General features: G+C 38.7%; 1 protein-coding gene across 1 annotated transcript in view; it reads right to left on the bottom strand.

Moving 5' to 3' along the window:
* GABRR3 (gamma-aminobutyric acid type A receptor subunit rho3) overlaps positions 1 to 13824 on the bottom strand; it is a 28434-nt gene extending 14610 nt beyond the window's left edge. The window contains exons 1-2 of the mRNA XM_035540548.1: positions 13697 to 13824; positions 6392 to 6504 (exon numbers count right to left, since the gene is read on the bottom strand). Of these exons, the coding sequence (XP_035396441.1) occupies positions 6392 to 6504; positions 13697 to 13824 (241 nt within the window). The remainder of the gene's footprint in view (positions 1 to 6391; positions 6505 to 13696) is intronic.
* Between the last annotated feature and the right edge of the window lie 2457 nt (positions 13825 to 16281).

Here is a 16281-nt window from a genome sequence, read left to right as displayed (position 1 = left end):
CACAGAGAGGTACTTCATTCTTTGAAAGGACAGCTTGCACTAAGTTGGGAACTGTTATAAAACCAAATCAGTGAGGACAGTGAAAAATGTAAAAGAGATCAAAAGCTATGGCCAGGAGAATTACAGTGGGTGTTTCTAAAGTTAATTAAATAAATAGGTAACAATTGCGATGAAATTTGTTCCTGATGAGGTAGAAATGCTAGAACTGTAAAACATAATCCTTAGAAAGAGGCTCCTGTTCTCTGTATGAGAAATAGCCCAAGAGTGTACTCATACTGATTAAGGAGAAAACACTGTTGAGTTTAGCATTCATCACAGACAATTATTAAACCATGTCCCCTGAACCCAGCTCTGACCTTGTATTGACAGATCATAGCAGCTACAAATATTTTCATCCGATTCTGCCCCTACTTCAGATGATAAAGACACTAAACATTATATATATATGCAGTCCTGTTCTCTTCAGAGTACTGTTCGCTTTTCCAACCTGAAGCATTTTTATATTTCTGCCACTAACACTGCTGCCCCTGTAGAAATCATATTGGCCCTACTCTCGTCCAGGTCTTCTTAGCTTTGTAGTTTTCTTGGAACATTTCTGTCTGGGACTATAAAAAAAAAACAAAACAGTTCCACTAGAAACAGTAATAATAAGCTATTGTGAACAGGTTGCTGAAAACTGAAAATTGTCTATACCTTGGGTTTATTATACCAAGATTGGATGTTTTTTTAAAAAAGAGCATTTCAATAAGCATCCTAAAACGGCCAGAAAATGAGTCATTTTTCTACTCCTATGTGTGCACCACAGCTTTCCCTTTAATGTACTGAGATTTGCAATCTCTGGCTGACCATCAGGCAATGACATCAAATTCATTTTGAAAAAAAGTAACCAGAGAAAAGCTGTGTTTTTTATTTCCCAGCTTGACAAAACTGGGGATGGCAGAGAGGATTTTGTTATTAAATTGAGCAGCTTCAGCTGCTGCTGGAGCACTGCTACAAATCATTATTTTAGAGGGATTAGTGATTTTCACAATGGAGGTTCCACAGATTTTCAAGATAATTACTCCTCAGGAGAAAAAATAGAATTGTTTTCAGAGGGATTTATCTTCACACAAGCCATTGCTATTCTCTTTTATTTTAAAGGTTTAAACATAGCAAAAGAATTCCTTGATGAGCATGGAATTTTTTAATAAATAGCAAGAAAGACAGAGCCTACAATATCATTTTTTAAAGGGCTATTACATAAAAAAGGATATTTTTTAGCATTCTAGGATCAATTTCTACAGTAATAATAACTGGCTTAATGAATTATATAGTTGTTTGTTTGTTTTTTGTAGTAGTAGTAGTCAAACCTTTAAACACACAGCAGATTGCACCTGCAATTTCCTAAGATAGACACTGAATTTATAAAGATCAGTCACTGATTTTTCACAGTTAGCTTTGTAACAGGGTATGCTGAGAAAAAATCTAGGTCTACAGAAGGCTCCCAGTAAGACACAGAGAGACTGGGGGAGGATTAAGATCCATACAAATACTTTTTTCTAAAAAAGGCTTGTAGGCTTGTAGAGGAAGAGAACCAAAGAGACAGAAGTGCAAACAAGCGGCAGGTAAATTAAGCTGCGTGGATACATTTACTTTCCCCTGGCAACGAAGTAAAACAGGAGCGCTATTGGCAATGGTATTTTCTTCTCGTTACTCTTTTGTTTCTTTCTTATTCACATGGGAAATGAAGGGGGACTGGTATCAGCCATAGCCAGCTCTTGGAATAGAAGAATTAGCAATGTACAAAAACATACCCAGAAGAAGCTGTCTATCAGAGGTCTTGCAAATTACCGAAATATTTCCCTCCTGTTTTGGACCCCAGCTATTCCTTCCAGTAACACATGGGAGAAAGTTATTCCACTTTTGTCAGTCACTCTCCTCCATAACAGCAAGAAGATGTTTCTGAACTTTCAGGAAGTGGGGAGGAGTTACTGTGATCTCTGATCCTCTGAAAATGTGGACTAAAGACTACGCTTAATTGCAGTTTGGGATGAAAATTCTCTAGAAAGACCGCTATGGTTTGACCAGCTAAATTGTACTAAATTATTTTCCATATTTCTAATATATATAACCTTTTACAGGTTGACAAAGCAGAAATAACCAATTCTAAAATTTCTTTAACTCGCCCACTAGTAGCATAGGGCCTGACAGGTCATTAACGCACAATGGAAAAGAAAAATAAAGCTGTTATACTTCAATATATATATTCGTATATGTATATATACACACAGAGAGAACTACTTTTGTGTAGTGACAGTTAATATCTGGTTCTATAATCTCTAGATGGCAAAATAGTTCAGAGAGCTTGTGGAAGAGTTTTAGGAAAACCAAAGGACAGAGGAGTAAAGGAATGATGATTTTTAAAATGACAATGCTGATTTTTAGCTCATGGAGACAGAACTCAGGAAACCAAGAGCTCAAAATGACTTCTGCCAATACACTGAAATAAGAATGTTAGGAAAATAACATTATATAGAGAAATAGATGCATAAATATAGTAGAAAATAAAGTAATTTAAAAAGGTTTCTAAGTGTGACTCACGCCAACACCTCCCTCAATGTATAGGGTTTTGGCTGTCAAGACAGCCTGCATGGTGCTCCTCAGATGTGAGCTGCTAGAAATCTCAGCGCAGTGTCTGATACTGGCCTGTGCTCACCTTTTCTCATTGAGTTTAAAATATGGAGATGATCATTCTGAGATGTGCTGTCAACATAATTTAATTTCTTGCTTTTTCTCCAGTCCAAACTTGAACTATCTTCTCACAGACTATCAGTTCATCAGGCTACTGAAAAATCAGTTGAGGTACTTTAGGCAATAGGCATACAAAAACATTTATAAGTCATGAAAAGATCTGACTCTGAGTCTACTGTCAGTCTTTTGTTTCCTTTGGTAGGACTTACGCAGACAGTCCTTACCACAACTGATGACCAGTACTATACCATTGCTGGTGGAATTTCTCAAGCCCTCACTATGCTCACCTACAAAACTTTAGCACTCTTTCTTCTCCTTGGTCTGCAGGAGGCCAGTCTGCTTGGGTCCATCTACCAGAGACTTCCAAACAGAAGAGGACCGTGACAAAACAAAGAACCCAAGAGCCTGGCTTAGGGAGTAAATGCAATGTAACAACATAAGTTTCCATTTTTTTTGTTGTTTTAAATAATATTTGGATGTACTGAATAGGTTTGCTTCACTCAGCCTCACTGTGTAATGAACTCCAGACATAGGAGCATTTCTATAGCAAAAATGTAGAAAAAGCTTGCTAGCAGCTTGCTGATTTTGCTTCATGCTGACACAGTATGCTTCTCAGACTTAGATCTCTAATCTGTTAATAAACAGACAATGTCAGGACTAAATTTTAAAATCAGCAGAGAGTCAAGTGCTGCTTGTGCAGCTGGAACATCATTGCAGTCAACAGAACAAAGACAAATTACACTCAAATAAATAAAAGCAGAATTGTGGCCATTTGGTCAAAAAATGACCTTTCATCTCCAAAGAGCAATGGTATATTTTCAGGAGAATGCAATCAGCCATGTGAGCAAGGTCACAATTATTTCCAGTGACACTGCAGCCAGAAGCATCAGTGTTCAACAGCTCTACATTCATTTCCCCAAATCTTTTCCTGTGCAGATGTTTGCTCAGTTTACAATCCAAATTCAGCACGTGTTTTCTCTGTCTTTCCTTTTTTATTTAATTATAAATACTAAAATCTCTGGATCCTGTTATCTTCCTCATTCACTTTGCATGTGTGGGGCTAAATGAAATTAAACAAGCTAGATTTAGATTTATGAGTTCCCTGAATTGAGGAATCTCCAGCAGGTTAAAAACAGCATAGATTTTCCAGCTGCTTCTTTCCTCAAACTGGTGAAAAGGATGATTGACCTTCTGAGGGAAAGGGGCACAGTAGAAATTAACAAAATCTGTCATTACAGCTCAATGACACACCAAGGAAATCCCAATGAGATATAGAGGAGGGCAAAAAATTTGTCCCTCTTTGAAAGGTAAAGAATCATTTTTAAATACTTGTTTTTCACTCAGCTCTTTTGACCTGTTTTTTTTTTCTCCCATCAGTATCATGAAATCATGCATTGTGCTGAGCTAAATAAATCATGCACTGTGACATGTGACAGATCCAAGCCCTCGAAGAATCACAGTACTGAGATGCTATTTTACATTTGATAAAAACAAACCCAAAATCTCATCTGTTTAAATACATAAGGCCACAGTATTGTAAGTCTTAATGCAGTTCAGAGCCATGTTATGGCAGTGGGTGCAGTGTGAAGAAGAGGAAAGTAAGCAAAGTCCTTGTCCCCTAGCTGTGCCAGCCCCAGGGCATAAGCTGTTCCGAACATGCTGTGAGTGTTGCTGGTGGCAGTGCCCACCTCGTGAGAAGGGTATATGTGACTCCTTCCAGTCAGTGCCTGGGCAGCAGGGGTATGTCTAATTTCATCTTCTCTAGCTAGGTTTCCTTCTATTGCACACTTATTCATCAGTGTCTTTTAGACAAACGTACTCTGCTGTCAGACAATAATTCTGGGTATGTTACTCAGATTCATGTTTCAGATGGTTTTGTCCTTTGATGAGGTTACATTTGTGTGCTAACTCTCTGTTATGCCTTATTAACCTGTCTCTTCTGAAAAACAAGCCATTCTTTACTGCTGTAACAACATTGAAATCAGTGGTAAGACAAGAATAATGCAGTGTAAATTTAGGATCAATACTCATTTCCCCAAGACTTTTCATTGCGTGCTGTAAAAATGTTAATGGATCCATGTTATATTCTTAGAGAGATTGATACGTAAGTATTCCATTTATTAAGAGAGTCCTGAAAATGTGAATGCGTGTGAACTATTGGACATGGCTTTTAGAATTGCCACCTATGCCACTACAGCATGTGTATAATACAAGAGCAGCAAAGCTGATGCACAGTTCTACTGAAAGCTATTTCTGAAAGACAGGAGTGCAGCTGAAATCGTACCCATGGCAATCTGATTATTAGGAGGCCCGTACAATGAAGTCAGTGGAAAAACCACAGCTGGCTTCAATGGGAATTGAAAGGGCTCTATGACTAGTCATCTGAAAATGAAAGGACAAGGGGAAAAAGCCTGGTCCAGATTTGCTGGGCGCAGAAAAATCCTCGCTGCCTGTGGAAAATTATAGCTGCCAGATCACAGGGTATATTCTGAAAGCTGCTTTTATGTACATCAGAAGTATTGCTTTCTGTGATGATCCAGTGATAAAGTACATCCTGAACTGTTGCTTCTTTCATGGAAATAATGCTTCTTCTCTGAGATGATACTCTCAAAAGTTTAAATTCCTTGTGTGAAAAAGCAGGTAATAACAGGAAGATGTCAAGAGTGACAGATATTAGGGTAGACAGGTTTTAGGCAAGACGCAATCCTAACTTTTGCTGCCAAGATACAGACATAACTCAATTACTGTTAAAAGTCAGGAAAGATTTTTGCTCCCTGACAAGCCAAAATTTCTAGAGTAATGAGAAATTCTTTCACATTCAACCAATGCATCTGGAGAGGCTTTTCTTACTTCAGGTTTCTCCCTCCTGGCATGCTTGCCCGGGCCCAGCACCTGGTGTCAATAAGAATAGCTCCACAGGCTTCATCTAGCCTCCTAGATTTATGCCTTTTTACACAGCTGATTATTGCTCCTCATATATTTTATTTTGGCTTCATAATCCAGTGCAGTTCAGTCTATTTCTATGAATTATGAACACTGAACTGGTGATGCAAAGACACAGGCAAAGCTTAAGAGTAGGGCAGCTTTCTCATTTTACCTTCCATGAAGGAGAGTCAAAATCAAATCTAAACTGGGAACATCCCATTGATTGGGATGTTATCCACATGCAATTTAGTTAAATGAAGAAAAAATAATCATAGTGCCCAACAACACAGAAACTACATGGTAATAAACTGAAGGCCTGTGGTTAGCTATTAAATTTTGTACAGAGCAAACAGATTTAGGAATTCATAGCTCATTTCAATCTCTCAAAACAAATCTGATGACTAAGTAATTTGCTAATTGCTACTAGACTATGCAGTTTCCAGGGATACCTTAATCACTGTGCTCAAAGAGTAGTATTCTAATAATATTGCTTTTTTTAATTAGTTCTGAGAAGGAGACAGTTTGAATGGTTTCTCCTATTGATATGCTAAACACAAAAAAAGTGCCTCACCTTCAATTATTTCTAGTTTTTTTCTTTGGTTTCTGGAGTACAAAAGAGGTGAGCTGCAATTGAAGCCGTCATTCAATTTTAAATGACATTGCTGGACAGAGTTTAAGTAACTTTCAGATAGAGAATGAAGTATTTACCAGCACAGCACTGGCACCTGCTGCTTACCTCCAAATCCAGGTCTCAGTGCAAAATCATGGTCCTCTATGCGAAGAAGCTGCTCAGATTTAAGTGGCCGTACTTTGGTGCTGTCAAGTTTCCTCATTTTAATTTCTCGTTTGCTACGTTTAAAAAAAAAAAGTAAGAAACTTCATTTTTTTTTTCCTGCCTGACAGAAGGCTAAATGAAGCAGGGACTCAAGAATCCTGGACAGTTGAATCTACAGTAATAAGGGAAACAACTGTGTTAATAAAGTTGGGGAGACACATATTGGAAAAGGTGGATAAATCAGGTGTGAGGGCACCCAGGTTCATGAGGAACACCTATTACATACAAGAAGTCCCCTCAGAGACTATCATTATATGAGAAACTATAGCCAAATGAAAAAAAAAAAAAAAAAGAAAAAAAAAGAAAAAAAAAGGTATTAACTTCTTTCAACACAGATTTGGAAATAACACCATGAATCCATATTTTTAAACGACTTCATACATTATCCATATTACAAAGACACTTACACTTTTTACCATAAATCTGTTTCTTTTTTCACTAAGAGCTCAAATGAATCAATCATTTTTCTGAGGGACTCTGAAACTGACAGTCCTGGATCCAGGAACTCATTTTTTGAGATCCTCTCAAACATCCATTGGTTGTGGCCAAGTTATATGCTAACATGTAATTTCCCATTTGTTTGTTGCTCATTAGCTCACCCCTTGTTTGCTGCTCAGACATGCAGTATTTCTTTGCATCATAGATGTCTTGTCTCTGTGTTCTTGTTTTTCTTTTTTTTCTCATGTCACACATAACCAAGCTTCTGGGTAGCACAGAGGCAACACAGATGAATCTTTCTGTTTGTATGCTCTCAGTAGGGTGTCATGAATTCTGTTCTTCTTCCTACTGACTGCTGCTAACTCTCTTCCCTTTGCAGAATGTACTGCCACCATATCCCAAACTCCGTGAGGAATTTCACTACCGGAGAAGGGCATTTATGTGCTGGGCCTGCATCTAAAATGAACTGCAGCTGCCCATCACAGTGCAGCCTCCTTTTTTATTTTTCCTATACACAGAAATACGCCACAGAGAGCAGGGTGGTCTTATCCTAAAGTATTTGGGTAATAACACAGACAAGATCTGGCAGCTGGGAGACACAGCCTTTTGAAAGAATCTGTTATATTACTTGCTTCTGCTATGATGCCTCCTTCGGACTCCACTCCTTGTTGTATGACCTACATAAGTGGCTGGCTCCAAGTAATAGCAGAGCTAGCCAAACCACAGCTGGAGCGTTGCATCTAGTTTTGAGCTTCCATTTTATAAAAGGTATGGGAGGATCCCAAGGAACCAGTGCTGTTTAATTTGTAGAAAGAAGACTGAGGGAACATATCACAGTCTTCAGAACACATAATGAGCTTTTACGGGGCCCTTTGCTCCATATCCACTCCCAGACAGGATGGGCAGTGTCAACAAGGGAGGCATGTGGTACCTCCTGGTGAGAACAGTGAAACGCCGGAACAGATTGCCTGGGGAGGTTTTGAGACTCCTTTCACTCAGGCTATATAAAAATTGGTTAGACAGATATCTGTAGGAATGTCTTAAACACAGCTACTTTGCCACAGGCAAGGGAATCTCCCTAGAGATCATTTCTTTCATGCCCTCTATGATTCTCTGAGACTTTGCAGCCAGTGACTGTAATTGTAGCTTTAGACTGATGATCACAATTTGTTCTAAAGATTTGCCCTGTAGTCAAGCCCTGAGTAGGATGAGATATGAGATACCTTAGGATAAGGAGCTGCTGTATTTACTTGGGCTCCCCCTCCCCCTTTTAAATAATGAAGGTCGAGGAATTACAATGCTGTGTCACAGGGATGCTGCAGTGTCACCAGCTGTTTGGCTATTCAGAACCGTTAGGGTTGACCAAGTTAATCTACCTGCATATTCTTGAATGTCTCTGGCAGTGTTGCCTGAAAAAAATTACCAGGGCAAACATCCATCAGGCATTTCAAAGAAAGACTTTAGTTCCCTTGGAACAAAATCATGTGGATGCTAAAATGAAACCTCACGGTTCAGAGAATTAAAACAGCCGTAATCAAGCCTGTCTGTGTCAGAGCAGAACAGGCAGTAGAAACAAACACCTGCAGTACTCCACAGTAGGCACGCGGGGAAATTCTGCTGCTTGGGAACTGGTATAGGAGGAAATGATGAATTATGTTCAGAACGCCATGGCACAGCTAATACAGTTTGGAAGCACTAGGTTATTTGTTATCAAACGTGCCGAGGAAGATACCTGTCTGAGGCTCTGATGATTTCAGTGGAAGAAGCAAGCTAAAGCTATGCTACATTTATTATAACTTCTTACTGGAAACAACTAGGTGACAGAGGAAAATGTTCCCTAGCAGTATCAAGAGGCAAAATATAAGCAACCAGGGCAGGAGATTTCTTCTTAATAAGCCTCTGAAAGAGATGCTATTGGATTTTGATATTCTTTCTGTGTTCCTGTATGAGGACACAATAAACAAAAATGTTGCCTATGTGAAAATCATCTTTTGTGCCCACTTAGTTGAATAGCATCTTCAACCTGATGTTGTATGTACAAATGGTGGAGTAACTATAATTATTTCTAGCTGCTATCAGAAGTAGTTGTTCAAACAAGGCAAGATCTTGCAGGAGTCAGAAGAGAAAGTACAGTACAGTATGTACTGTATTTTCATTACAAATTTTTCATATATTTTCATATATATTTTCATACAGTATTTTCATTACAAATGTGTGGCATCTTTTCTTCAATACCTTCCTTTGGCAGATTTTTTTTTAATTGTAAAAGAAAAAAAGCTTACATGCAGAGGTATGTGCTCATGGTACTTGGAATTAATTTCATGGACACTGGTAACATTGCACGTGTAAAGGTACCACAAATTTTAAAAATCCCATAAAACATTCTACTTTTTTTTTTTTAATACACTTCTGCTTCACTTTTTTTCTCCTCATTGCCTGCTTCTCCCACCCAAGGCTAAGAAGTGTTCTCCAGCAAATATTCCTTTAACATCAGCATCTGGATTCCAGATGTTGTTCCTTGGCTAAGAGTTAGAGTATTAAATTGTCCTCACTGCAGCATTAAAGTTATTTAACTGGTGACTCAAAGGAAATTGCATGCATGTATTTGTTTACTCCCAAGAAATCCTAGACCCATATCTAACTATTGATCAGTACCACAGCATTGTGAAATCATCAGCAGATGTTTTCTTGAGTGCTCCTTCCCATGGGGCCAATTCCATTAAAAAGCAGAAGAGACAGATCTAACCAGTGTAGGTCTCAGAAAAGCTTCTCAAGGTCAGTCAAGACCCTAGTGGTGTGGCAGTTGCCAGTGAAATAGTTTTCAGTCCCACAGAAGCACATCAAAGACCTAGATTATATTTTGGTGGCCTGGCACCATGGCCTCTTTATCACGCAGTTTTGGCCAGAGCACCATAATCTAGGAGTCTAAGGGTAGTCATTGATTCTGCACCCTCGTTGTATGGCAGACATCAGGCTCTGGTGTTTGAGAGGAAAAGCCCGCATGCATCTGAGGAAAGGAAATCTCTCTCTACCTGTCTGGGGTAGTGGTAATAAATGGAGATCTGACAGGTGCCTTGGTATTGGCATAGATCTGGGCAATGGCAATAATGGGCTTGTCAGCCTCAGTGAAGCACGTGCTCAAGAAACTACTCCTTCCAGTTATAATAGCTCTTCCTACAGCTGTATTCCAGGCAACATTTTACATTATGCAAATGAAGTTGTAGCCTATAAGTTCCAAAGGAGGTCATAAAAATCATTTGAAGTGTTTCAGATCACATAGGGAAGACACCCCTTCTGGCATTTATATAGGAAATTAATGGAAGCACTAGCTCTTCAGATGAAAAACAAGTGAGATACTGTTTGAATGCTTCGCTACCCAGTACTGTTACATGGACTCATGGCTCAATGCCTTGGTGTCTGGCAGAGCTCTCAAAGAGCAGCTAGTCACTGCCTACAAAACCAAGGGAACTAATTCAGAATTCTTTAACAACAGATGAATACATGGCAGGCTTTTAAGAGCAAACTTAGCTGCTCCTACCTAACCTTAATAAGTAACGAAGAGTGAAAGGTGAAAGGTCTGCTTCAGGGAAATTGGATCATTTCTGGCTGAAGCATTTAACCCAATAATGCCAACAGTGGTGTTACATAACCAGTGGCATTCAAGGGAGCAATGTGGTTAGTATCCCATCTTTTTTGTTTGTTCGTTTGCTTGTTTGTTTTGTTTTGTTTGTTTTTAACTTACCAGGTTACTGGAAGTTTATTCTGCTTCAGGGAGAAATCAGACAAGTTCATGGAAAAGAAATCCACAGAAAGTCACTAAATCTGTAGAAATTACATCAAACTCAGGAAGTTTCTGAGGAAAATATGATGACTGCAGGATGGGGGACTATTAGTGGAAAATACCTTTTATGTTTGCCCTGTCCTTATTCTTCCAAACTTGTGCTTACAGCCACTGTTGGAAACAGGGCACTATCATACATGGACATTTGGTAAGATCCTTTGCAGCTGTTCTGTTTTAATGCTCTGTGCTGCTCATGAGAAAGTCAAAGACTTTGAAAAATCTTAAACTCACATCTCAGGAAGGACAGGTAGGAGTGGCTTTGTTTTCTGTTACATTAATTTAGTATCCAAAATACCACACTTCCTTTATTACTGCAGTATGGAAGTAGAGGAGACAAAAATCTCATCACATTCAAAATGAAGCTAGGTGAGTTTATGAAAAGGGTACTCTGAAGGACCCTTTTGTGAAAAGAATACCATGAAAGACCCTAAATTTAATGGCCATAAGTTTCTTTCCAGTGCTATGTCCCTGAGATACTCTAGCTACTATCAAATCGAAGGAAAACAAAATGAACTATGGAAATCTTAATCCCAGGAGGTTATGCGGAGCTATACAACAGTGTGATCTCTGAAACATACACACATCAAATTTTGAAACCCAGAAAAAAAGTAAGCATCGAAACTGTACAGTTCTCTCTCTCTCTCTGCATTTCCAAGAGTTCAGTAACATCAGCAACATGCACTGTCAAAATGCCTAATATTTGGATAGTCAAATGCTTTGTTATTTGCTTTATGAAATGGACCATGAGAATAATCTCTTTCTCATGTACTTTTGGTTAATGCTTTAAAATCTTCTTTACAAGAGAATGCAGACAAATAGCTTTGGAAGGAGAATTGGGTTACTCTACTAAACCAGTGGAACTTGTAGGTTAAGTAACATTTTCACATGGGATTCTTTCTAAAAGGCCACCCATTTAACCAAGGCCATCTGTCAGCTGTGTCCCTAATAACTCTAGGGCTGGCTGAAAGGTTTTTCCCCAGAAAGAAAAAGAGGAAATTCAGACCCTGTTGCAATGTACTGGAGGATAATGCTGCCTTTAGAAATAAAACCAGAGTGAGAATCAAACAAAGAGAAATTAAACGTATTTGGATCCTTTCCACAGAAAAGCTGATTTGCAGCTGTTAAGCTTTGGGATCTTCTGTGGCTCAGATTCTGCAGTCTTCTTCCCAGTTCCAAATTTTAAATCACAAGGGCCTAGGAAATGAAGACATGGAAGGCTTTGCCTTGTATAAAGAAAACTGCTACCCTATTCAGTGTTAGCTGAGAACATGGTGCTGCCATTCTTCCTGGTTTCTATTCTGTTAACACATGTCTTCTGCCTGTCTCACAGGCCTGTCCTATGGATCCATTTGTAGGTATCAGTAAAGACCTATGAAGATATAGAGGATACTGTGCTAATATAGTTACCGTCATCCTGTGGCAAGAGGTCGGCCATGTCCAGCTATTGCAGAATGGGATAAATGTAAATATTAGCATACGTTTCCATTTTACCACTAACAAAAATGTATTAGCTCAGCTTAACACAGACCATCTTTACCCCTACAGCACTAAGGAGTTATTTTATTCTGTTTCCATTTGATTCTTAGCTGCTTCCTGAGATTAGTAAAGCAACATATTAGACCTTATTTTGACATTAGTTCTAGTTCTGTTTATTTTGTTTTATTGTTACAAATAATCATGCACTAGCATTCACTCTAAAATTATCAGTGTTTCAAACAGTCTGCTGAGTAGACATTCTTTTCATGAGCTTTTGGCTTAGACTAAACTTGATCCTATGACCTTGAGGTGAAATCCAGAAATACTGAGCTATATAGTATCTCCAGGCACTTCCATTGTGTCACTGGGATATTTTCTCTTGCCTTGAGTTGCTTAACCATGATTTTAACAAGACATGTAAGGGCTCGAAGATATGTCACTGCTGGATTATCACATAAGGAGTGATACAGAAGATAAACAGCTGTATGCGTGCTACAAAGCATGTAACTTTAAAAACAGCTTAACCACATCAGAGGAGTCCAATTATGTCACTTTTCCTCAATAGGTGATTAGTATGAACAAACAATGAGCTCACCTGCCCATTTTAATAGGGCATCAAGGACAGGAAAAAGTTTAACCATTGCATCACTTCTCCTTCCTTAAATAGAGCTACTTATTATACTGTTTCCTACCTCCCAACAAAGAGAGATTTTACTTGAATTATCACAGGTAGTCAGTGGTCTGTTTACATGTTATGAAACTGATCTCAAAACACATTCAGAGGCCTCACATGGAAGGTGTGAAATTGCATTTGTGGGAAAAAGCACAAACACTTTGCATAGAAATTTATACAAAAAGCTTTGTATCACTATTCCTTTTAAACAAATTACTTGATTGGAAAGACTATGAACAATTTCCCTTCCAACGTCTAAAAGCATAGGCGTATTCCAGAATGGGAGCACACTGTGTCATCACTAAAAATAAAGTACAATTCACCTCATTTAGTGCCATAAAAATGTCTTCTGCATCTTGACAGTGTAGCTACTCTGCTCTTTAGTTAATGGAAGTCACTTTCAAACATTAGCATCAAACTCTGGAAGGCATTTCTACTTGTTGTAAGGGAAGTGAGGACAAAAATACTCAGTTCACCACAATAGTAGTCTGATATCACACAATTTAAAAGAGGTGTGTGGGGGTGTGAGTATGTACATGCCTGTGTATACATGAAACATACATGAAATCACATTATGTAATGTCTAATTATGAAAGAGCTCTGTCAATTAATAGTTTACCATTTCTGTTTTGGGAACACCCTATACATGTATTATGCATAGCATATATTCAGAAACTGGCAAAACAGGACAGTGAACAAATAGGGTGCATCAAAAGGTTGCTGACAGACAGCACAAAGTTTATCAGATGAACACAGACAGAGAGAATATATTGCTTACCTGTTATGCTTTCTTAAGAATGAGAATTGTTGCCGATGATGACGATGGTGATGCTGACTTTGAGAGCTGTGTAGCACTGCTGTTGGCCACAGGCAGGTGAGGAGCAGAAGTTTCATGACCAGGACCATCTCTTCCAAAAGAGAAATGCACCTGATCAGCCAATCCACTTTGCTGACTTTTTAGTGCTTTTACTGTTTAGAAACAGCATATCACACAAAGGATGCATGTGAAGCAAGGCATCACTGAAGACAGAAGACATAGGCATCCCAGCTCCGATGCCCTCTCTGAGTTCCCCTCATATTTTGGCAAATCATTAAAATTCCTTAAGCTCTACATTCCTGTGGCATCTGCTGTCAAACCAGAAGCACCTTACTTTTAGAAATGTAGTAGATAGAGCAAATTTTTTTGCCAGGTTGCAGTCTGATCCATTGCTTCCACTCTTTCAGCATAGGCGCATATTTGAGGTCTCCATCACTCGCTCAGTAACCTCTTCAACAACATAGCCTGTGCAGGCAAAGTGATGTCAAACATTTAATCCCCCTTAAATCCCACAGAAAACCATACAAAAATCTGCTTTAATGACAAAGGTCTCTAAATTAATCTTTCTTTCTATGTGTGTGTGTATCTGCTCAAAATAATTTTCTGTACAGATCAAGCTCTTTCATTAACTGGCTACATTGCATTGTCTTCCCAACCATTAAGATCATTTCAGATTCTGTGATCTGCAGTAGAAAGCATTTTGTCTGTAGATACAGAAAGCATAATGCCATGAAACAAGTCCAGCCTACAAACGAAGTCTTGTTTCAATACTCCCCATTAACATTTGGAAATACTGACAATCTTTTTTTTTTTTCTAAGCTCTGCAGCTATCTATTTAATTTATCCTAAATATACAAGGCATGTGCACATCTAATATCTGCCACCCCTAATATTACCTTGATTTTGTTTAGACTGCCCTGCCTGTTCAATGGCAGATTGAATTGCAAAACATTAACAAAATGTTGCTTAAGAGATAACTTAAGACTGCCAGCTCCTCCTATTAAAAGTGGTAAAATTTCTTGTGGACTTCAAACTGGGCAATACTGGACACACCTTCTTAGCTGACACAACCAATTTATCCTTTTAAAACCATCAGCAAGTTCAGTAATTTCCAAAATTAACAGCATGTGTTTATTTTTCTTTATCTACAAAATGAGAGAGATGAGATTGAAAGTTAGGGAGATGGAAATCCCCAACCCCTATCTGACAGAAGTAGAAGTAATTCAGGTCTCCCAGCAGTAGGCTTCTTCCTGAGTCAAACAAACAGAGGGGGAGGGGGGAAAAAACAAAACAAAACAGAACAACACAACACAACACAAAACACCCACCATTCTGTCAGCTGAGACTGTTAACACCACAGTGTAACAGGATAATCATTTTGTGATGTAGACATCTGCCTCCTCAGAAGTCCCTTGGGATTCTCAACTAACTTTATTTGGCCCAAGAAGTAACTATCAGATGCAAATTATTTCCAGGAGGAGATTACCAAATAATTCCTGCTGATTTTTTTCCACTAGGAGTTGAACAGCTATCTTCCTGTGACTGGAAAAGAAAAAAAAAACCTTTCCCAATCAGTATAAAAATGTAACAGTGTTAAATTAGATCAAAGGTTTCCAACCCCATTATCCCTCTCACTCTACATTGTTCATGGTTTTGTCCTTTCCTGTTCAACAAATTCACAGAAGATCATTTGCAGCCTGATCCAGGGTTAGCCAGATAGTGTTTCCAGCAGGCCTTAGTGTATTCCCAGGGTGGAGTTTCTGGAGAAGGTAAACATATATTTGATTATGCCAGAGTATATAAGACCTTTAACAGGTTCCATTAATTCGCACTACGGTTTAGAGGGAAAAGGAAAAATAAATAATAACTCTAATAAGAATTTATTCCAGGTAGAGATAATACTTGTTTCCTAGCCAGTTTGGTTAAGCTGTCTTGTCTCATCCAGCCTACATATATCAAAGTATCAGAATACCTGATTAAATCACAATAGAGAAAATACCCTTTGGGTCCTCCTCTTTCCCTGCCCAAGCACAGGCCCAACAGTAGCAGATCGGATGCAGAGTTAACTACACTGCAGGCTGTGTGACAAAGGTGTTACTGAAATTCTGCATGTTCAGCTATCTGCACACTCCTCAGTGTTAACTCATTAGCAACCATTGTCCTCAACCACAAATAATTAACTACATGTACACACCATCTTCCCTGCTAATAGTAATCATCCACATTTTTTCCAGAGACTTTGGAGAAAGCTATATTGTAGAGGTTAACATCACCCTTATCTGAAACTGGTAGCTATTATCCTCACTAAGGAGGAGAGAAGGGAAGGAGAGGTTACCCACCAAGCTCTTTGAAATGAACCCGAGGCTAGATCACATCACACTGATGCGTAGATGTGTTGACTTTGTGCGCTTTCTTTGAGGAAGTCAAAAGAGTCCATTAAAAATAGGAAAATATTACTTTGTGTAATTACTTTGGCTGGAAAATGGAGTGCTTAGAGCCCCTGCTCCGGGGATAGAGCAAAGACAAATGACTTGGCTTTGCAGAAT

This window comes from Cygnus atratus, chromosome 1 (assembly GCF_013377495.2).
Source record: "Cygnus atratus isolate AKBS03 ecotype Queensland, Australia chromosome 1, CAtr_DNAZoo_HiC_assembly, whole genome shotgun sequence".
In the NCBI taxonomy this organism is placed as follows: domain Eukaryota; kingdom Metazoa; phylum Chordata; class Aves; order Anseriformes; family Anatidae; genus Cygnus; species Cygnus atratus.
The sequence above is the reverse complement of the archived record's forward strand: the minus strand, read 5'-3'. Positions and strand labels throughout refer to the sequence as shown.